This window comes from Salvelinus sp. IW2-2015, linkage group LG8, assembly GCF_002910315.2.
Source record: "Salvelinus sp. IW2-2015 linkage group LG8, ASM291031v2, whole genome shotgun sequence".
Classification (NCBI taxonomy): Eukaryota; Metazoa; Chordata; class Actinopteri; order Salmoniformes; family Salmonidae; genus Salvelinus; species Salvelinus sp. IW2-2015.
The window spans coordinates 8,382,553-8,407,182 of NC_036848.1; the positions used below are offsets into that span (position 1 = coordinate 8,382,553).

The following is a 24,630-nucleotide window of genomic DNA, read 5'->3' on the forward strand; positions in this document are numbered from 1 at the left end:
CCTAGACTCCATGCAGCCAGTCTAGACTCCATGCAGCCAGTCCAGACTCCATGCAGCCAGTCCAGACCTCATGCAGCCAGTCCAGACTCCATGCAGCCAGTCCAGACTCCATGCAGCCAGTCTAGACTCCATGCAGCCAGTCCAGACTTCCATGGCAGCCAGTCTAGACTCCATGCAGCCAGTCCAGACTCCATGCAGCCAGTCCCAGACCCATGCAGACAGTCTAGACCATGCAGCCAGTCCAGACTCCATGCAGCCAGTCTAAACCATGCAGCCAGTCCAGACTCCATGCAGCCAGTCCAGACTCCATGCAGCCAGTCCAGACTCCATGCAGCCAGTCTAGACCATGCAGCCAGTCCAGACTCCATGCAGCCAGTCCAGACTCTATGCAGCATTCTAAACCATGCAGACAGTCCAGACTCCATGCAGCCAGTCCAGACTCCATGCACCAGTCTAAACCATGCAGACAGTCCAGACTCCATGAGCCAGGCTAAACCATGCAGCCAGTCTAGACCTCATGCAGCCAGTCCAGACTCCATGCAGCCAGTCCAGACTCCATGCAAGCCAGTCCAGCTCCATGCAGCCAGTCAGACCATGCAGACAGTCTAGACCATGCAGCCAGTCCAGGCTCCATGCAGCCAGTCCAGACTCCATGCAGCCAGTCCAGACTCCATGCAGCCAGTCCAGACTCCATGCAGCCAGTCCAGACTCCATGCAGCAGTCCAGACTCCATGCAGCCAGTCTAAACCATGCAGACAGTCCAGACTCCATGCAGACAGTCCAGACTCCATGCAGACAGTCCAGACTCTCTGCAAACAGTCCAGACTCCATGCAGCCAGTCCAGACTCCATGCAGCCAGTCCAGACTCCATGCAGCCAGTCCAGACTCCATGCAGCCAGTCCAGACTCCATGCAGCCAGTCTAAACCATGCAGACAGCCCAGACTCCATGCAGCCAGTCCAGACTCCATGCAGCCAGTCCAGACTCCATGCAGCCAGTCCAGACTCCATGCAGCCAGTCAAAACCATGCAGACAGTCCGACTCCATGCAGACAGTCCAGACTCCATGCAGCCAGTCCAGACTCCATGCAGCCAGTCCAGACTCATGTACCCAGTCCAGAATCCATGCAGCCAGTCCAGACTCCATGAGCCAGTCCAGACTCCATGCAGACAGTCAGACTCCATGCAGACAGTCCAGAATCATGCAGACAGTCCAGAATCATGCAGACAGTCCAGACTCCATGCAGACAGTCCAGACTCCATGCAGACAGTCCAGAATCATGCAGCCAGTCCAGAATCCATGCAGCCAGTCCAGACTCCATGCAGACAGTCAGCCTAACTGGCAGCAGTCAGTGTTGGTATCTTTCTGCTGGGTTAACAGTGCTGCTGACACAGTTTCAGTGTGCTGACTGTTGTTTATCCATGTGTATTGAGCTGGTTCTGTGGCAGGTCTTTTGAATGGAGTGAATGGAGCACATGTGTGGTGTGTCTGTGTGTGTGGGATTGTCTGTACATGTGCAACGTTTGTGTGTGCAGCGTGTGTGTGTTTGTAACATATATGTGTGTGTAGTGTGTCTTCTGTGTTCTCCATGTGTCTGGAGAGAGACCACCTGTGACCACCTGTCTAGAGGATATGGAGTCAGGGACCCCCGCTGCAGAGTCTCTCCACCTAGAGGGTTGAATGACGCTAATACCTGCCCATACCGTCCTTTGGAGAAAGCCATTAGCCTCAGTATAGCACATCATCATCTGCACATCTATCACTCCAGTGTTAATACTAAATTGTAATTATTTCGCCTCTATGGCCTATTTATTGCCTTACCTCCCTACCCTTTTACATTTGCACACACTGTACATACGTTTTATGTGTAACTGTGTTGTTGTTTTTGTCGCACTGCTTTGCTTTATCTTGGCCAGGTCGCAGTTGTAAATGAGAACTTGTTCTCAACTGGCCTACCTGGTTAAATAAAGGTGAAATAAAATAAAATAAATGAAAATGTTTTTCCTTGTAAATATTGCCTTTCCCAGGTGTATCAGAGGTCAGAGATGTCAATTTTTGTACTGAAAGACAAAGGCCCAGTGATGCTAACTGATGTGTTTGTGTGTGGAGCCAGGTGTTATTGCTGACTGCTACAATCACTTATTCTAAACCAAATAACACATATCAGAGACCTGCCTGCTGCCTCGGGGCTCAGAGGAGAATCAATCAGGTCAGCTCTCAAGGTGTAAAGATGTCATCGGTTGTCAGTTCTAATCAAACCTTACGTCCGTGCTTCACGGGTTACACGGGACATTTGTATAAATTATATTTGAATCATTTAGAAATCAAACTGACACGATCACATGAAATTGAGAGAAATTACACACACATATATTATTACTCTAGAGGTAATCCTTCCGACGACATAGTATGGAAATACTCTGTATAATAAAAATATTCATATTTTGTAAATACATTCATAGGGATATATTTGCACACTGTACAGAGCAAGGCCCAAGTGGCCAGATGCAGTCACGGTCCCTGCACATGTGCAACCCTGTGACAAGTCATCTGGAGATTCTCCTTGTCCATTTTCCAAAAGGGAAGTGAGTGAAAAAACAGAAGTGAAGTGTCTACTCCACATTTTTAACAGCTACCTCCTGCTGTTGCTTGTGTTGCAGGACTGCTGCATAGCCCCTGTGGCAGCCTATTGTATTCATGCATCCCAAAAGGAGACGTGAATGCAATGAATTTCTTGAACAAAATGGGATTATGTGACCCAACCAGTAATACAACCAATAGCTCATATGACCATGGCAAGTGAAAACATAATTCAATATCTGCTACACTATTCTTGCATGCATTTAAACAATGAAGCACAATCATTTATCATTGGCTCAGTTGAAGTGTCATATTAATTTTAATCCCATTCAGTAAATTCAAGTCTGTTCTGCCTRTAATGTTGTTGCATGTATTGATTTTATCCTCACACTGTTAGTGGATATGTCATTGTAGAGTAATTAGAGGCCTATTTTCATTTAGATTTTTTGTTAAATATTTAAAGAAMACTATTTTATTTCCCTCTGTCTCCTAAATCATCTAAATCATAGGTTCAAAATCAGGGCAGTTGTCAAACAATAAATCGCTGCTGACAGCCTTACAAAATGTGGTATAGTGAGTAATTTCCGGGGCATATCTGTAAGGTCATAATGAATCCTAACTGCCTGAGTAACCTCTATTTCTCCTTGTTTCGTAGAGAGTTTCGGCATTGATGGGTACATGAATCTAAGTTCCGGGGGCCCGATGCCTGTGATGGAGGAAGTAAATATCAGCAACAGTGAGAGGTAAGGACAGTACAYGCCATCCATGAACACATGACTCTTAAATGAATAGGTACATTCATCATTCTTTCATTCATTCAAGTGTTGGCACACATACAGGAGTGATTAGGTGTCATACACACGTAAGGTAGCATGAGGGATGGTGGTGCTATGGGTAGTCTAAGCCTGCGTCYAAAATGACTTCCTATTCACTACATCACTGGTTCTCCAACCACCCCCCAGACATTTCATCATGTTGTTCTACAGTAGAGCTGAACTAGCTCACCTGATTCACCTAGTCAAGCGCTTGATGACCAGTTGACAAGTTGAATCAGGTGTGCTAGCTCTGGAATAATTCAAATACATGGAACGGATGGGTGTCCCAGAGGAGAGAACCACTGACCTACATAATGTACTGCTTTTGACCAGGGCCTATAGGGCTCTGTGCACTATGTAGTGAAAAGAGTGCCATTTGGGATTCAGACTACAGTGCTTGGGGAGGGACATGCACTGTGGTCAGCTCTGCAGAAACCAGAGGCTTCCTCTTCGGGAATCATCTTTCCCTGCTTTTGTACAGGTATCTGCTTGCCTTCTCACTGCACTCATGTGGTATCCTGTGACAGGCTTCCTATTAGGAGGAAAGGTTTCTATAAAAAATTTGCATTATACAGAACATACATCTTAAATGACAAGAGCACTTACAAATGGACCCATTGCCCTCTCGACCTGGTCATCTTTTTTGACTGCATGACATAAATAATTGTATACATGGCTGGTATTAGAAATAGTTGGTATCATAAATATGCTCTTGCAATGGCTTTCCAGAATCATGTGTACAGTAGAAAACATGTGGCAGGGCTTGCAAATTATCACGGATAACAAAGGGAAACCGAGCCGCGAGCTGTCCAGTGACACAAGCCTACCAGACGAGCTAAATACCTTCAATGCCTGCTTAGAGGCTAGCAACACTGAACTATGCWTGAGAACACCAGCTGTTCTGGACGACTATGTAATCCTCCTCTCCGTAGACAATGTGAGTAAAACCTTCAAAGAGGTTAACATTAACAAGGCCGCAGGGCCAGACGGATTACCAGGACGCGTACTCAGAGCATGCACTGACCAGTTGCCAATTGTCTTCACTGACATTTTCAACCTCTCCCTGACCCAGTCTGTAATAGCTACATGTTTCAAGCAGACCACCATAGTCCCTGTGCCCAAGAACACCCACGTAACCTAAATTACTATTGCCTGTTAGCACACACATCTGTAGCCACGAAGTGCTTTSAAAGGCTGTTCATGGCTCAACACCACCAATCCAGACACCCTGGACCCACTCCAATTCGCATAACAGCCSAACAGATCGACAGATGATGCAATATCTATTGCACTCCATACTGCGCTTTCCCACCTGGACAAAAGGAATACCTACGTGAGAATGCTGTTCATTGGCTATAGTGAAGCGTTCAACACCATAGTGCCCTCCAAGCTCATCACTAAATCAAGGACCCTGGGATGAAATATATACCTCTGCAACTGGATCCTGGACCTCCTGACGGGCCACCCTCAGGTGGTGAAGTTAAGCAATAACACATCCGACATGCTGACCCTCAACAGGGGGAACCCTCAGGGGTGCGTGCTTAGTCCCCTCCGGTAYTCCCTGTTCACCCACATCTGAGTGGCCAAGCACGACTCTAACACCATCATTAAGTTTGCTGACGACACGACGGCGATAGGCCTGATCACCGATGCCAATGAGACAGCCTACAAGGAGCAGGTCAGAGACCTGGCAGTGTGGTGCCAGGACAACAACCTCTCCCTGAATGTCAGCAAGACAAAGGAGCTGATCGTGGACCACAAGTGGAGAGCATCTTGATTGGCTGCATCACCACTTGGTGTGGCAACTGCTTGGCATCCAACCGCAAGGCGCTGCAGAGGGTAGTRCGCACAGCCCAGTACATAACTGGGGCCAAGCTTCCTGCCATCCAGGACCTAAATAATAGGCGATGTCAGAGGAAGGCCGTAAAAAGACTTCAGCCAGCCAAGTCATAGGCTGTTCTCTCATTGTGTATTTATTCCTTGTGCTATTATTTTCCTATTTTTCTACTATTTCTCTTTATTTGTTTCTCTGCATTGTTGGGAAGGACCCGGACGTAAGCATTTCACTGTTAGTCTACACCTTTTGTTTACGAAGCATGTGACATAAAACAATTTGATTTGATTTGAAACGTGTGTAGGAAACATATTCTCTAGACTAGAGACTGCATTCATAGACAGTGTTCATTCAGCTCATGTTGATGTGCTCCTGATAAGCTGAAACGTATTGAAGAATGTACAAGAGACAACAACAACACCATGTGGTGCTGAATCGCTATAGGAATGTGCCTAACAAAGCTGCCAAAATATCTATTGATAAACGCATGTCCCCTGGGGCTCGGCTAGCAAATTATTATCAGCTCAAGCAGTGGTGAGAAGACTGTTCCATTAGACAYTGTTTAGGACACATTTGTATGAACGTCTCGTGGCGTGATTTATGGCATCTGTCAGGGATATCAGAGTACACCACATGTACAGTATCTTCATTCCTTTTTCTGCTCACTTTTTCGGGAAATGGTTTAGCAATGAAAAATGCACCCATCTAAGACATTTGGCAGTACAAGAAGCTAGTGTTGTGAGAAAGTTTGAACACAGACTATCCACTTTGCTGCGATTCATCATCTTTCCTGTTCAGATCAATTACATATATAGGATCTTCATTTGAGCCAGTTTGCTACAGCAGGAAAATAATCCTGCAGCAAAAGGAAATGTTAATAATTACAGTATGTGGCCGTTGTTAGGGGTTTATACAGTTGTTTAGGGCAAATCAAGTCTGACATTTTAAAGTGGAAATTATAAACTGTAGAAGCCTTTTTAAACCTTGCATACACTACARGTATGCATTTCAGCAAGAAAAGAGTGATCAAATTAAGATCCTACATCTGTGACCAAGGTGTTGGTGACAAGTGAAGTTAAGCCATGGTCTGCTGCATGTTTTTTCACAGATGTATTTGATACAGTCTCTCAGGACTGCCACTGTATTATAAAGTCTTACTGTATTACTAAGTGAATGTTAATGATCTTGCAGATAGAAACACACGCTTGTGCCTGTCTAACCACTGTGAGTAACTGGTTGGGTTGCCGCAACTGGAGGGGGGATTATTTGTGAGTTAATCAGAGTAGACTAGAGGTAGATAATAGTACGCTAATACAGAATCATCTCCTGGCAGTACTCTATATCCTGGCAATATGTGCGGCTCATACTATTACAGTAACTTATTTCCGGTCAGTATGTGCTGCTCATACTATTACAGTAACTCTATCTCCTGCAGTATGTGCTGCTCATACTATACAGTAACTTTATTTCGGTCAGTATGTGCTGCTCATACTATACAGTAACTCTATCTCCTGGCAGTGTGTGCTGCTCATACTATTACAGTAACTCTATCTCCGGTCAGTATGTGCTGCTCATACTATTACAGTAACTCTATCTCCAGGCAGTATTTACTGCTCATACTATTACAGTAACTCTATCTCCGGTCAGTATGTGCTGCTCATACTATTACAAAACTCTACTCCTGGCAGTATGTGCTGCTCATACTATTACAGTAACTATCTCCTGCAGTATGTGCTGCTGATACTATTACAGTAACTCTATCTCCTCAGATGTCTGCTCATACTATTACATTAACTCTATCTCCAGGCAGTATTGCTGCTCATACTATTACAGTAACTATCTCCAGGCAGTATGTGCTGCTCATACTATTACAGTAACTATCTCCTGGCAGTATGTGCTGCTGATACTATTACATTAACTCTATCTCCTGGCAGTATGTGCTGCTCATACTATTACAGTAACATCTCCTGGCAGTATGTGCTGCTGATACTATTACAGTAACTATCTCCTGGCAGTATGGGCTGCTCATACTATTACAGTAACTCTATCTCCTGGCAGTATGTGCTGCTCATACTATTACAAAACTATCTCTGGCAGTATGTGCTGCTCATACTATTACAGTAACTATCTCCTGGCAGTATGTGCTGCTCATACTATTACAGTAACTCATCTCCGGCAGTATGTGCTGCTCATACTATTACAGAAACTCTATCTCCTGGCAGTATGTGCTGCTCATACTATTACAGTAACTATCTCCTGGCAGTATGCTGCTCATACTATTACAGTAACTCTATCTCCGCAGTATGTGCTGCTCATACTATTACAGTAACTATCTCTGGCAGTATGTGCTGCTCATACTATTACAGTAACTATCTCCTGCAGTATTTGCTGCTATACTATACAGTAACTCTATCTCCGGTCAGTATGTGCTGCTCATACTATTACAAAACTCTATCTCCTGCAGTATGTGCTGCTCATACTATTACAGTAAACTATCTCCTGGCAGTATGTGCTGCTCATACTATTACAGTAACTATCTGTGCAGTATGTGCTGCTCATACTATTACAGTAACTATTCTCCTGGCAGTATGTGCTGCTCATACTATTACAGTAACTCTATCTCCGGTCAGTATTGCTGCTCATACTATTACAGAACTCTATCTCCTGGCAGTATGTGCTGCTCATACTTACAGTAACTATTCTCTGCATATGTGCTCTATACTATACAGTAACTCTATCTCCTGGCAGTATGTGCTGCTCATACTATTACATTAACCTATCTCCAGGCAGTATGTGCTGCTCATACTATTACAGTAAACTCTATCTCCTGGCAGTATGTGCTGCTCATACTATTACAGTAAACTATCTCTGGCAGTATGTGCTGCTCATACTATTACAGTAACTATCTCCTGGCAGTATGTGCTGCTCATACTATTACAGTAACCTATCTCCTGCAGTATGTGCTGCTCATACTATTACAGTAACTATCTCCAGGCAGTATGTGCTGCTCATACTATTACAGTAAACATCTCCTGGCAGTATGTGCTGCTCATACTATTACAGAAACTATCTCCTGCAGTATGTGCTGCTCATACTATTACAGTAACTCTATCTCCTGGCAGTATGTGCTGCTCATACTATACAGTAACTACTCCTCGCAGTATGTGCTGCTCATACTATTACATTAACTTTATCTCCTGGCAGTATGTGCTGCTCATACTATTACAGTAACTATATCCGGCAGTATGTGCTGCTCACACTATTACAGTAACTATCTCCTGCAGTATGTGCTGCTATATTATTACATTAACTCTATCTCCTGGCAGTATGCTGCTGCCATACTATACAGTAACTATATATTCTGGCAGTATGTGCTGCTCATACTATTACAGTAACTATATAATTCTGCATGTATGTGCTGCTCATACTAACTGCCTTGGTGATTTCTGGAGGCCACAATGTTTGCTTTGTCAGCTTTTTCATAATTGACACTAACATTATGGATAATGGAAAATGGCACCGGAGGATGTGGCCAGACGGATTAACAAGGCTGAAGGGCCAGACGGATTACCAGGACGTGCACGCCAAGCATGCGCTGACCAACTGGCAAGTGTCTTCACTGATATTTTCAACCTCTCCCTGACTGAGTCTGTAATACCAACATGTTTCAAGCAGGCCACCATAGTCCCTGTGCCCAAGAACACTAAGGTAACCTGCCTAAATGACTACCAACCCGTAGCACTCACGTCTGTAGCCAGGAAGTGCTTTAAAAGGCTGGTCATGACTCACATCAACACCATTATTCCAGAAACCCTAGACCCACTCCAATTTGCATACCGCCCCAACAGATCCACAGATGTTGCAGTCTCTATTGCACTCCACACTGCCCTTTCCCACCTGGACAAAAGGAACACCTATGTGAGAATGCTATTCATTGACTACAGCTCAGTGTTCAACACCATAGTGCCCTCAAAGCTCATCACTAARCTAAGGACCCTGGGACTAAACACATCCCTCTGCGACTGGATCCTGGACTTCCTGATGGGCCGCCCCCAGGTGGTATGGTTAGGTAACAACACGTCGGCCATGCTGATCCTCAAGATGGGGGCCCCTCRGGGGGGCCAAATCAAATACATGCATGCTCAGTCCCCTCCCGTACTCCCTGTTCACTCATGACTGCATGGCCAGGCACGACTCCAACACCATCATTAAGTTTGCCGATGACACAACAGTGGTATGCTTGATCACTGTCAATGATGAGACAGCCTGGCCGTGTTGTGTCGTCAGCAAACGTGATCAAGACAAAGGAGATGATTGTGGACTACAGGAAAAAGAGGACCGAGCACGCCCCCATTCTCACTGACGGAGCTGTAGTGGAGCAGGTTGAGAGCTTCAAGTACATCACTGGGGCCAAGCTTCCTGCCATCCAGGACCTCTATACCAGGCGGTGTCAGAGGAAGGCCCTAAAAATTGTCAAAGACTCCAGCCACCCTAGTCATAGACTGTTCTCTCTGCTACCGCACGGCAAGTGGTACCGGATTGGCCAAATCTAGGTCCAAAAGTCTTCTTAACAGCTTCTACCCCCAAGCCATAAGACTCCTGAACACCTAATCAAATGGCTACCYAGACTTTTTGCATTGTCCCCCTCCCCCCTCTTTTACGCTGCTGCTTCTCTCTCTCTTTATTATCAATGCATAGTCACTTTAACTCTACCTACATGTACATATGACCTTAATTACCTTGACTAACCGGTGCCCCCGCATATTGACTCTGTTCCGGTGCCCCCTGTATATAGCCTCACTACTGTTATTTTACTGCAGCTCTWTAATTRTTTGTTATTTATTTTTTACTTAACACTTATTTTTCTTAAAACTGCATTATTGGTTACGGGCTTGTAAGTAAGTATTTCACTGTAAGGTCTACAATTGTATTTGATTTGATTACAAAATTACAAAAAAAATCAAAATACTATTGTCTTCATTTAAAATAAAGTGAAATCATTAGGCCAAACCTATGTTGATTTGTCCATATCCATAGTACAACTCATGCTGTTTCCCAGTAACTATAACTGTAGGTAGCCTATTTGTTCTAGGTAGTGCAGTTTTGTCACACAACACAATGCAACAGACGTCTGAAGTTTTGATGGAGCACGCAATTGGCATGCTGACTGCAAGAATGTCCACCAGAGCTGTTGCCAGATAATTGAATGTTAATTTCTCTACCATAAGCCTCTTCCAACGTCGTTTTAGAGAATTTGGCAGTACGTCCAACCCGGCCTCACAACCACAGACCACATGTATGGCTTCGTGTGGGCGAGCGGTTTGCTGATGTCAGTGTTACTTTTCTTGTTCATTCATTTTCTCAACAATGATGAAACTAACAGTCTATATTCTATGCTTATTTAGTCTCATCCTGAAATWTCATATTTTATTACCAAGATCCAGTTAATGGATTGAAGGAGCAGTTGAATACAGTGGGCTTGCTCTGTCTCCGTCCTCTACGGACATTGCAGTGGGAGTTCATGTGTGGGTCATTGGAATGACAGTGTGTAGAGGTCCAACACAACTCTATGTAAACAGAGCCCCGTTTCGAAGTCAATAACTCCTGCAATTTGACAGTGAGAGAGAGAGTTTCTCATGTGTTGGAATGATAGGACAAAAGAAGAGTATCATCAAAGGCTTGCATTGAATTGAACCTTTATGTTTATATTATGCAAAGGCCTGTTTGTTGAATAATGATACATGTTTTGGGGGAGGGGATAATTGCTGTTTAGTCATTTATTACATGATTATCCCTATAGACAACAGAGTCATTTCTTCGAAAGGGTTATACCWGGAACCAGAAATGATTTTACCTTCAACCAAAAAGGGTTCTCMTTTGGGGACAGCCGAAGAACCCTTTTGKAACCCTTTTTTCTAAGAGTGTAGCCCTTCCGGTGAAAAAGTCAGGGTTCCATAGCTGCAAGTAGAACAGCAGAAACTGGATCAGCAGCACGACCAGATGGACTGGGGATGGGGACAACTAGGAGTCAGGCTAGGTAGTCCTGAGGCATGGTCCTAGGGCTCAGGTCCTCTGGACGGGGAGAGAGAGAGAGAGAAGATAGAGGGAGCACACAGTTGAAGTCRGAAGTTTACATACACCTTAGCCAAATACATTTAAACTCAGTTTTTCAAAATTCCTGACATTTAATCCTAGTAAAAATTCCCTGTCTTAGGTCAGTTAGGATCACCACTTTATTTTAAGAATGTGAAATGTCAGAATAATAGTAGAGAGAATTATTTATTTCAGCTTTAATTTMTTTCATCACATTCCCAGTGGGTCAGAAGTTTAATACACTCAATTAGTATTTGGTAGCGTTGCCTTTAAAATTGTTTAACTTGGGTCAAATGTTTCGGGTAGCCTTCCACAAGCTTCCCACAATAAGTTGGGTGAATTTTGGCCCATTCCTCCTGACAGAGCTGGTGTAACTCAATCAGGTTTGTAGGCCTCCTTGCTCGCACCCGCTTTTTCAGTTCTGCCCACAAGTTTTCTATTGGATTGAGGTCAGGGCTTTGTGTGGCCACTCCAATAGCTTGACTTTGTTGTCTTGCCATTTTGCCACAACTTTGGACGTATGCTTGGGGTCATTGTCCATTTGGAAGACCATTTGCACCAAGCTTTAACTTCCTGGCTGAGGTCTTGAGATGTTTGCTTCAATATATCCACCTAATTTTCTTTCCTCATGATGCATCTATTTTGTGAAGTGCACCAGTCCCTCCTGCAGCAAAGCACCCCCACAACATGATGCTGCCACCCCTGTGCTTCACGGTTGGGATGGTTTTCTTTGGTTTGCAAGCATCCCCCTTTTTCCTCCAAACATAACGATGGTCATTATGGCCAATAGTTCTATTTTTGTTTCATCAGAGGACATTTATCCAAAAAGTATGATCTTTGTCCCCATGTTCAGGTGCAAACTGTAGTCTGGATTTTATATGGCGGTTTTGGAGCAGTGGCTTCTTCCTTGCTGAGCAGCCTTTCAGGTTATGTCGATATAGGACTCGTTTTACTGTGGATATAGATACTTTTGTACCTGTTTCCTCCAGCATCTTCAAACATGTCCTTTGCTGTTGTTCTGGGATTGATTTGCACTTTTCGCACCAATGTACGTTCATCTCTAGGAGACAGAACGCGTCTCTTTCGCCTGCGTGGTCCCATAGTGTTTATACTTGCGTACTATTGTTTGTACAGATGAACGTGTACCTTCAGGCGTTTGGAAATTGCTCCCAAGGATGAACCAGACTTGTGGAGGTCTACAATCTTTTTTCTGAGGTCTTGGATGATTTCTTTTGATTTTCCCATGATGTCAAGCAAAGAGGCACTGAGGTTGAAGGTAGGCCTTGAAATACATCCACAGGTACACCTCCAATTGTCTCAAATTATGTCAATTAGCCTATCAGAAGTTTCTAAAGCCATGACACCATTTTTTTGAATATTCCAAGCTGTTTAAAGGCACAGTGCAACTTGGTGTATGTAAACATCTGACTCACTGGAATTGTGATACAGTGAATTATAAGTGAAATAATCTGTCTATAAACAATTGTTGGAAAAATGACTTGTGTCATGCACAAAGTAGATGTCCTAACCGACCTGCCAAAACTATAGTTTGTTAACAAGAAATTTGTGGAGTGGTTGAACAATTATTTTTATGACTCCAACATAAGTGTATGTAAACTTCCGACTTCAACTGTACGTAAAATCACTCAGGACACCAGATAAGACAGGAGAATTACACCAGATAGGACAGACCTCAGCCCTCCGGCATATAGACTATTGCAGCATAGACCTGGAGGCTGAGACGGGGGACACTGTGGCCCTGTCCAAAGTTACCCCCGGACATGGCCAACCAGGCAGGATATAACCCCACCCACTTTGCCTAAGCACAGCCCCCACACCGCCAAAGGGATATAGACCACAAACTTTCTACCCTGAGACAAGGCCAAGTATAGCCCACAAAGATCTCCCAAACTGCACGAGCCCGAGGGGACAGGAAGATCAGCCTGACTCAACCCACTCAAGTCGAGTATTSCGAAWAAAGCCTGGCATGATGTAATGCAACCCTCTAGCAAGCCAGCGACTCATCCCCCGTAATAGGGTCAGAAGCAGAGAATCCTAGTGGTGGATCCCCTGTAAACAGTTACCCTCTCCACTTGTTTTTACCCCCGTTTGAGGCTTTCAGATGTCAACTATAGATTTGAATCAACAGTATAGTTCAGGCAGAGACAGTAAGGGTTGTTCGTCACTCTAGTGTCTTACCGTTCACCTTAACACTCCCCTGGGCCAGACTATACTTAATCATAGCACCTACTGAAGAGATGAGTCTTCAGTCAAAACGTAAAGGTTGAGACCGAGTCTGCGTCTCTCACATGGATAGGCAGACCATTCTTTAGAAATTGAGCTCTATAGTAAGAAAGTCCTGCCTCCAGCTGTTGGATTTGAAATTCAAGGGACAATAATGAGGCCTGAGTCTTTTGTCCGTAGCGTTTGTGTAGGTATGTACGGCAGGACCAAATCTGAGAGATAAGTAGGAGCAAGTCCATGTAATGCTTTGTAGGTTAATAATTAGCAGGATGGTGAAAAACTAAGACACAGTGCTTCTATTGGCAGATAACTGCTCAGTCTCTTAGTAGAATATGGAAAGTTGTTAGAGGCCAGTACAGTCTAGGACAGGTCAGTGAGAACAACACACCCAGTTCAGTTTTAATTTGACTATATGCTTGAACTTTCCGATCGAGGCAAGCACTAAGAACATTATCCAATTTTAATAGGACAAATGGAAAGTGCTGGTTTAACTCTGTCTGCCTTTTACCAAGGTGAAGACGTATCCAAGCAACAGAAAGGTTGTCCTTGTCTTATCTGGCCATTCTCTTGGAGAATATGACTCACTAGCTGTAATCCCTCACAGAAAAAATACATGATTTCACACGTAGTAAATCACATGAGCAATCATGTGTTTTTGGATCACTTCACATGTGAAATGCATGTGTCTTTGGATCACTTCACATGTGAAATAAATGTGTTTTTGGATCACTTCACATGTGAAATGCATGTGTTTTTGGATCACTTCACATGTGAAATGCATGTGTTTTTGGATCACTTCACATGTGAAATGCATGTGTTTTTTTCCCATAAGGGATGTGACTGCTCGGATGCCTAACATTCAGCACACAGATTTCTGAGTTTAGTGTCATTATTTTGATCATGATGTCCTTCCACACAGAGAGAGCAGAAGCGGTTTCCTTGATCTCTCCTCCTATCATTGGCTCGAGCTGTTCTTCCCACCCAGGAGTCTTGTATGATCTGCAGCCTGTCATGGGGCATTGCTTTTTGCAAAACCATCTACATGTAATGCATAACAATGATACCATGTTGTCCAGTATTCGTTGTGATGACTTTCTGGTTGGGCTTTATGGCAGGAGGTCTTCTTAATGTGTGTCTAGTTCATGATGTTGAGCTGCAGACTGGGTACCAGATAGAGGTAGAATGGCCAGGAATAGAGGTAGAATGTGTATGGATAGTCCCTGTAGACAGACTGCGTACCATATAGGCCAGGAATAGAGGCAGAATGTGTATGGATAGTCCCTGTAGACAGACTTGTGGCACACCGTTGGATGGGTGAGGTCTTTCTTGCATTGTATGGGTAGTAAAGTACAGAAGGTGGTACTTAGAACCACAAAGGGTTATTCAATTGTCTCCATAGGAGAACCATTTGAATATAAAAAAGGTTGGTTCCAAGTGAAACCCTTTCACCACTTAAAGGTTCTAAGTAGAAGCTTTTTCACCACCAAAGGGTTCTACCTGGAACCAGAAAGGGTTCTCCTATGGGTGACAAACGAAGAACCCTTATTTTCTAAGAGTGTAGCCTTGCGATTCACAATGTCAAACATGCAATGTTGCTCGGCAACTCATACTGGTTTATGATGATGGTCAACATAGATGTGATTTCACAAGAATGTCAAGCATTGAAGTGACAAAAGAATGTATCACTGACACTGTATACAAACTGCCATATCCTGCTGTCCAGTATGATCTTGTAAAGCCCTACTCCGCTGCATGCTGCTGCTTTCACTGCTGCTACTGACAACACTGGATGACATCGCTGAGGAATGGTGATCATCATCATTGTCAATCATAATCATCACCATCATCATTATTATCATTTATAATGATTACAGCGGATGCGGTAATGTGGATTTTGACACATTGCTGAAATGTTTGGCAAAACGTCAACAATGTGAAGCATGCACGTTTATTTCACGCAGTAATGTGAACAAATTGACTGTGTGCAATSACTATACTGTTGGTGTGTAATGGAATAACGTGGTATAGTAGGCTTGGCTACGTCTGAATACAAGACAGAGAATGGAAGGCTTAAAATAAGAAATAATTCMATTTAAAAGTGTGTCAATCGTCTTTTCAGCATCAGCGCTAATTTAGTTCCACCCTAAAGGACCTTTTGTCCACTGGGACTGAAGGAAGTCACATTCATAGACAGTTGAAATGAGGAGCATTGAAATCCCATCCCAGGTGCAAACCATTTACAGATTTATTTTCCATTACATGCTACGCTGCAAACAGGAGGCAAATAAATGGTTGATAATTGCAAGAAAATAAATGTATTCCTAAGAATCCGTTATATATGATTGGTGGAGTTCAGCTCGATTGACCTAAATTTAGTTACACTGAATGCTGGAGGTTTTACTCATGATGAGAGTATTTTCTTATAAATCATGTGCCCGAAATTATTATGTTCATTGAATTATGCTCAACATTTAAATGGCTGTCTTTCTTTCAAAAGCATTTGCATTATTTGTTATTTGCATTATAAAGTGAAATGCTGATTTGTACTTCTTTAGACAGAATTGCCAAAGTGCTCTCATCACAACACATATCTTATTGCAGTCAGTTCTCTTCACAGAAAGCAGAGATCTGATGTAGCTTATCTACCAGTCTGTCTGTGAGATGGCTAGCCAGTTTTAGTGTCTGGCATGATGAAGTACAAGAGGTTGATTATCTCAGTCACAGTTCATTAGTTTTAACCAGCATGCCTGACACACTTTACAGAGAGGAAGACAGCCTTGTCACATAGGCTCTGCTATRCCATTTCATGTGGCGGTTTGGGGGCCAGATCCCTGTGACTTGAATGGGCTCTTTGTCAACTGTCTTTACAGAAAAGAGGACTATAACAAGTTAACAGAATGGAACATTATGGAATGCCTATGGTCTTGTCCTGTGTCTTTTGGTKAGTCTGTACTGGGGAATATGAATCAAATGTGGATGCATCCCAAATGGCACCCTATTCCAGTGCACTAGTTTTGACCAAAGCCCATGCCCTGGTCAAAGGTACTGTAGTGCACTACATAGGGAATAGGGTCCTGTCCAGGACATCCATTTAAATATCCATTAAAACAGAGACTCGTCATTGATATGTTTTGGACAAGGAGATRGATCATTTTTAGTAACTGATGCAAGATGTCAAAATCTTACTTTTAACTTTGAGGGCTAATTTCATGTATCGCAAGTCATATTATATTTCAGAAGATTGCTTTTGTCTGCCAGGGCTTGAAAGCTGAACATGCAGTGATGTAATTGTACTGTTTTATCAGTTCCTAGACCTACAGTATATCGACCTCTGTTGTTCATCTATATGAAGTGATGATATAAAGAAAGAAATATGGAAGAAAAGTACATTCATTCTACAAGAACCAATACAACCCTACAGAACAATCCGTGGTTAGCGTTTCAGAATTCACCAATAAAACTGGTCCACATGGAAAACTAAAGGCATAGAAACCGCAAATGACTTGGTAACAGGAAATACATTTATTTCCATGACATAATTAAAAAGCAATTTTGGACTGACCAAKGTAGATATTTTCCAACACATGAACTTAAAAGTTAGATATCATGACATTTTGATTTGAAATCTTTTAGACATCAGAGCAACCTTAGGGGAATTTTATTTGAGTCAGGAAAAATATTTTCATATGATAGGGAAGATATACAAAACCTTGCAGAGAGCCTATCCATCTGACAATCTTTTAGAAAAAAATATATAAACTATTGGAAACTAAAAGAACTGATGTTGTCACAAGTTGGAGGGAATGTTGGAACATAACTAACAAAGTTACAGTTAACAAAAAAGTGTGCTTAATCCAGTATAAACTAACGTATAGAATGTATTATACAAGAGACAAAAATCACAAATTCTACAGCACAACAGCAGAGTCATGTCTTAAGTGTAAAACGAATAATGACTCAATAATTCATGCTTCTGGGAATGTTATGAAGTCCAAAAGTTATGGGTGGACCTAGAAAGTTGTCTTTCAGAAGAATTCCAATGTAAACTTACATTTAATCTGTCTGTCTGCATATTTCAAGACATGTCATATGGGGGTGTAGTGAGATTCCAATGGGCTGGACGATTCTCTTCTCATCACTCATCTTAAAAAACATATAGTAAATACTAGGAAATGAATCTGCCATCATTAACACCATTTTAAAAAAATGAATTATTTATTATTGAGCTATTGAAATTGCATGAGTGACTGAGAAAAACTAAGTTGTACAATTGAAGGCCATGTGGCAAACAATGATGCAGCCAAAGGGGTGGGCACAGGAGATGTAGTTGTTGTTTGTGGATGTCTGTAAGTTGTTGTTCGTATATGTATGTTTATATCTGGTGTGGAAAAATATATATATATAATGAACAAAGTGTCTCTTTCAAACTTGACATTTGCAATCATAACACTAAGCAAATRGACACTACGTTTGACTGAATCTCTCATTTAAGTCGGATGTTAAAATGCCTATTTACTCTGTTCCATCTGACTACACAATCCACTGTCTTATCAGCSCAGACAGGGAAGTTGKAAACTTGAWCKCCACTATAAACAGYATCTAGACATTATCTCACATTTCTTTTAGACTAACATTTTGTTTTCAACAGCAGAGATTTGTGCGGAGATAAAACAAAACACAGCAAATGTACAGCCTTTCCAGCTTCAGTTTGAAGTGATYGTGTTACTGTTGCTGTGTTGTTGGCTAGCTTCTCTGAACAACAGTGTCCAGACGAGTGAGCACATGTTCTATGCCAGGGGATATTGTGCCTCATTAGCTCATTGTTAAGGATGTATCCAAATAAATGTCACTAGAAAACAGCTTAAACAAATGCAATAGCAGCTACTTTGCTGTTATTCTGGCTGCTTTTTTGACGTGACTGTAAATTAGCCGTAGTTGACTAGCTAGCAAGCAGGGATAAAAACGTAGCCAGCCAGCATGGCAATGGAACATTTATAATGAACGACTGGGTCGTGTCTATAGACACAGAACAAAAAGACTGAACAACTGGGTCGYGTCTATAGACACAGAACAAAAAGACTGAACAACTGGGCCGYGTCTATAGACACAGAACAAAAAGACTGAACAACTGGGCCGYGTCTATAGACACAGAACAAAAAGACTGAACAACTGGCAACCCTAGACTTGTGTCGGCACTATATCTTGTGGAAGGATGAAATAGTAAGAATAAATGAATCAAAATAAAGTTATTAATTAATATTATTATTCATTTATTTGAATACTGTATGTTGGKAACCCGTTGTATAAAAGTGATTATGCYTTTGAAGCCAGTGTTTGGAGGATATATTGGCACGGTTTGCCAACATAACAATGCCAATAACGTGCCCATATATCTTCCAAACACTGGCTTCTCGGGCATTATCACTTAACTAGAAAACTGCTTAGCAATATACCTCTCCAAAGTCCGAACCATGTATTTTGATACATTTTCTCTGGTGTTCTTGGCATTTGAAATGTTTCTACCAAATTGTATTTCATGCATTCATTTCTTTTCTCCCCTCCTAAACAATTTTTGCTTGACAACTTGGTTTTCACGAGAGGTAAAGATAACAGTAGGAAATTAGAATTACCCTTGTCTGAAGCGTTCTCCATCACTTAAATGTGTGAACATAAATGTGCCACAAGAGGCAAATGTAAGCAGAAGGGGTCTCACAGAAAGGCTATGTCTTTGAAAATAAAATAATCATTGGGACTAAATTAACATAGGTTGCTGCCTGGGGCCACTTAACTTTAAATCACATCCTGGGTGCACTTTCAACCAAATTTTTACAAAAAATGACGTGTTACAAAAATGACGGATTAAGTCAAACTATGATTGACTATAGCTATAAATAACACGACTCTATTGTAAATGCAAGATTACCTTTCGTGTGTTTTTGTCTGTCAATGTCTGTGACCACCCAGATTGATGTTTCTCATAAACATATTCATGAATTTATTGAGTTGTATATATTGAGTTGTACAGATAGCAACACTCCTGAAAATAGACAAAACATTTTTTGGTGTCTTTTAGAGGAATATAGTTGGGTTTATATTATATTATATTTTTTTATCASCCTAGCTAGCGTTGACATAAATTGTTCCTGACAGGTTGTGAGAAATCTCTCTGTATGAGTTAACAGGGTAGTGATTCCGTCTGATAGTTTGTCTTACAGTTTCTATGGTTGGTTCATGTTGAAACAAGGACTTAGCCTTTGATTCATTGACTTCAGTTACATTTCAGTTATTTCTCTGTCAAACTACATAACTCTGCTTAAATTCACTTTTACTTTACAGCTTTTAAGCTTAAAGATCCAGTGCTGTCAAAAACCAGTTTTTCCTGTGTTTTATATATATTTCCACACTATAAGGTTGGAATAATACCGTGAAATKGTGATATTGGTGATAATGCCCTTCTAGTGTAAGAGCTGTTTGAAAAGACCAGCCTTTTTTGGTGGGATAGAGTTTTGGCCTGCCTGGTGACATCACCAATTAAGAAAGAAAGTTCCAAACCGATCTGCTAGTTTTCAGTTTCTCCACTCAGATCACTCCCAGACAGTCCTAGCAGCATTCTTGCTTTAGAGATTGCTCTTTGCTAAAAAGCTATCTTTGTTTCTTTTTGACCATTTTAATTGAAAACAATCACAGTAAGGTACGTAATTGTTACCCAGAAATGATTTGCTATTGAGATAAAAAACAGCTGCATTGGACTTTTAATTAAGGAGAACGTACTGCCCTCAATTTCTCCACGTCACACCAGTAGAACATTAGCATGGTCAGTTTGTGTGGCTCTGACCACATTTTGCCACGGTTGATTGCAGTAGTGAGTGAGTGAATATTTGGAGCAGACAGACCGATAGACAGACACTTTGCCCTGCAGTAGAGGTCTACATAGTAGGTCGCTAGGACACTCCTGCTGAAAGGGAGCACTAATTCAATTTTCAAGCCCCGACAGCTTTTGTTTATAATGAACCATTTGCATCAAGGACATCAGCAAGGCCAAGGGGCTATTTGTGGTTTGATAATATAAACCAAATAATTTCTCCATTAATTTTTATAACGCCTCTGGCTTAGGTGTGATAATAAGAAAGAAATATGCAAAGTACCATATTGCAGTTGATTGTGACAGGGTACCCACTTGCACTTGTCCGTAGTGTGAGAACAGTATGTGGGTTAACAAGTCATTCAGAGTTAGATTCTGGTTTTAAAACTTGAGAGCTTTTGAGATTCTTTTAGATTTAAAGACCACTATGCTGAACACCCAATCACCCGAGCATGTCTGCCTTTAAGCTTTTACATAAATCAAAGAACACTTTATATATATATATATATATATATATATAAATATATCTGGAGAGTGCTGTCATGTGACATTTCTAGTCTTGTAGCAGTTTAAACTACTGGGCTGGTGTGTTCATTGAGCCTTGGGTCCTCTGTCCTGGAGTTGGAACTTTGATTGTGCCTGTTTCTGACTGATTGCCTGTTACGTATAGCTCAATTGTAGGGTTGAGGGTCAACTGTTTCAGGTGTCATCATCACACACGTGTAGCTGCATCACGGTAAGAAGGCTTCATATTCACAGGCTTCAACCTCAGTTCATCTGAGGGGGTTTTGGTAGGACCTTTTTACTATAGGACTTCCTTCATGCACTCTTAGAAAAAAGGTGCTATTTAGAACCTAAAARGGTTATTTGGCTGACCCAATAGGAGAACCCTTTACAGAATCCTTTTTTGGTTCCATGTAGAACTCTTTTGGGTTCCATGTAGAACACTTTTCACAGAKGGTTCTACATGGAACCCAACATGGTTCTACCTGGAACCCATAAGGGKTCTCCTATGGGGACAGCCGAATAACCTTTTTGGAACCCTTTTTTCTAAGAGTGTGGTGTCATATTAGTTGCGGTTCGAATATGAGAACTACATTTAAAATGGAAATCAAACACTTACTAAACAACACTAGGATTTGTTAGAGGATAGATGAAATAGCTATCAAGAAAGGCAGTATAATTTGTCTGCTTTCATAGTCAACTAGACAACTAAATAATGCGATAATGTACGTGAAAGTAAATTGTCATCAGGAAGAGGTGGAAGACATTTTGACAACAAATCCTAGATGAAGTTTGTTTCATGTTGAGTTGACATCTTTCCCCACTTCTAGGCCTAGTGGATGTTGTTGTAATGCTAGAGGAACTGGATTCACAATGTTTCTGATTAAAACATAMTTGTATGAGCTGACGTCAAAGGGATGCTACATCTCAGAGAAATTATACTGAACAAAAAATATAAACGCGACATGTGACAATTTCAACGAATTCAAGGAGTTACAGTTCATATAAGGAAATCAGTCAATTGAAATAAATTCATTAGGCCCTAATCTATGGATTTCACATGACTGGGCAGGGGYGCAGCCAGGGGTGGGCCTGGGAGGGCAAAGGCTCACCCACTTGGGAGCCAGGCCCAGCCAATCAGAATGAGTTTTCCACAAAAAAGGGCTTTATTACAGAAATACTCCTCAGTTTCATCAGCTGTCCGGGTGGCTGGTCTCAGGCAATCCTGCAGGTGAAGAAGCTGGATGTGGAGGTCCTGGGCTGGCGTGGTTACACGTGGTCTGCGGTTGTGAGGCCGGTTGGACGTACTGCCAAATTCTCTAAAACGACTTTGGAGGTGGCTTATGGTATAGAAATTAACAAATTCTCTGGCAACAGCTCTGGTGGACATTCCTGCAGCCAGCATGCCAATTGCATGCTCACTCAAAACTTGAGACATTGGTGGTATTGTGTTGTGTGACAAAACTTCACATTTTAGAGTGGCCTTTTATTGTGTCCAGCACAAGCTGCACCTGTGCAATGATCATGCTGTTTAATCAGCTTTTCGATACGCCACACCTGTCAGGTGGATGGATTATCTTGGCAAAGGAGAAATACTTTTACTAACAGGAATGTAAACAAACTTGTGCACAACATTTTTTTGAGAAATAAGCTTTTTGTTCGTCTGGAACATTTCTGGAATCTTCTATTTCAGCTCATGAAACATGGTACCAACACTTTACATGTTGCCTTTATATTTTTGTTCAGTAATACATTTCCTTCTAAAGTTTTTGTAATGCTGTGGGCATTCCTATTTGGGAAGTAGCTACATTAACAATTTGGTGATAGACAAATTCTTAAGTGAGGTAAAAGTGACATAACATAATGAAGGCAAAAATGAAGGCAGCAAATAAGATTGATCTGAAAATGATACCTGAACCATTTTGAAATATTGTAAAGCTGGGTTGATACATAAATTCTACTATTTTCTGTATAAACTACCAGGAGTGACTACTGTAGGAGTGACGTCTTGTGTGAATACTGTAGATTGTAAAACCTGGAGTGTGAAAACCACAAACGTCAAGGGATTACAGTAATGTATTACAATTGTCAAACATTCACAAGCATACAAATCATTTTGAGGGCTTTAAATCATTATCGTGACAGCTACTTACCTTGTATTACATACATGACAAATTAGCCTGGATTCTGGCAGAGTTTTCTGGACAATGCCTGCCCACACTGTCATGTTACCATGGGGACAAAGGTGACATAACCAGTTGTAGTTTTTTTTGCCCTAGCACTACACAGCTGATTCAAATAACCAACTCATCATCAAGCTTTGATTATTTGAGTCATCTGTGTAGTGCTAGGGCAAAACCCAAAACGTACACCCAGGGGGGGCCAGGATCGAGTTTGGAAAACCCTGATTTACAGTACACTCTGCAATTCTGAACAAAYACGTAATTTCAACTCACTATCAATTATAGCGTCAAAACAAACTTTTACTTGTAACAGGTATGACATTCCAATAACCCAGAATGTGTACTAATTTGTCTGGTTGACATTTACGTATATATTCAGAAATGGAAGGTTATGTATTCCACATTTAAATAACTTTCCAATCAGTTATTAATCTTGGCTTGTTTTTTATATATTCACTGACTGGTTGTCCCCTCTCCTGTCGTAACCACAGCAACAGCATGCCGAAGAGCATTGCTCTCATCTGCTTCCTGTCCCTGGTGATGCTCATGAGTGTTGATGTCCTGGGGGGAACCTCCTGGTACATGACGGCTGTCTGCAAGGACCGCCCAGCTCAGGTTAGTCTCTCCCTACGTCTGCTCCCTCCCTCCTCCCTCCCTCTCCGTCTGTCTGTCTGTCTGTCTGTCCTGTTCTGTCTGTCTGTCTGGTCTTGTCTGTCCTGTCTGTCTGTCTGTCTGTCTGTCTGTCTGTCCTGTCTGTCTGTCTGTCTGTCTGTCTGCCATGGACCGCCAGCTCAGGTTAGGCCCTCCCTCCCTCCCTCCCTTCCCTCCCTCCCTCCCCTCCTCCTCCCTCCTCCCTCCCCCTCCCTCCTCCCTCCCTCCCTGTCTGTCTGTCTCTGTCTGTCTGTCTGTCTGTCTGTCTGTCTGTCTGTCTGTCTGTCTGTCTGTCTCTGTCTGTCTGCAAGGACCGCAGCTCAGGTTAGTTTCTCCCCTACGATCAGCTCCTCCCTCCCTACTCTCCTCCTACCCCTCTCCCTCCCTCCCTCCCTCGCCTCCCTCCCCCCCTCCTCCCCTCCTCTCCCTCCCTCCCTCCCTCCCTCGCCTCCTGCATCCCTCCTCCGCTCCCTCTCTGTCTGTCTGTCTGGTCTGTCTGTCTGTCCTGTCTTGTCTGTCTGTCTGTCTGTCTGTCTGTCTGTCTGTCTGTCTGTCTGCATGGACCGCCAGCATCAGGTCTCCCCTCCCTCCCTCCCTCCCTCCCTCCTCCCTCCCTCCCTCCCTCCCCTCCCTCCCTCCCTCCCTCCTCCTCCCTCCCTCCCTCCCTCCCCCTCCCTCCCTGTCCTGTCTGTCTGCTCTGTCTGCTCTGCTCTGTCTTCGTCTGTCTGTCTGTCTGTCTGTCTGTCTGACTGTCTGTCTGTCTGTCTCTGTGACCCTGTAGCCAGTCTAGGTTAAAGGCGCTCCTCCTCCCCCTCCTCCCTCCCTCCTCTCCCCTCCCTCCTCCCTCCTCCTCCTCCCTTCCCTA

General features: G+C 42.6%; 1 protein-coding gene and 1 long non-coding RNA gene across 2 annotated transcripts in view; both read left to right on the forward strand.

Annotated features, from left to right (window-relative positions):
- The window catches only part of LOC139028128 (uncharacterized), a 64,244-nt gene extending 40,575 nt beyond the window's left edge, over window positions 1-23,669 (forward strand). Inside the window, exons 2-3 of the long non-coding RNA XR_011480305.1 lie at window positions 3,235-3,322; window positions 23,606-23,669. This is a non-coding gene — a long non-coding RNA (uncharacterized lncRNA). The remainder of the gene's footprint in view (window positions 1-3,234; window positions 3,323-23,605) is intronic.
- A 1-nt stretch (window position 23,670) lies between these two features.
- LOC111967108 (ankyrin repeat and fibronectin type-III domain-containing protein 1-like) overlaps window positions 23,671-24,630 on the forward strand; it is a 7,533-nt gene continuing 6,573 nt past the window's right edge. The window contains exon 1 of the mRNA XM_070444653.1: window positions 23,671-23,692. Coding sequence (XP_070300754.1) covers window positions 23,671-23,692 — 22 coding nt within the window. The remainder of the gene's footprint in view (window positions 23,693-24,630) is intronic.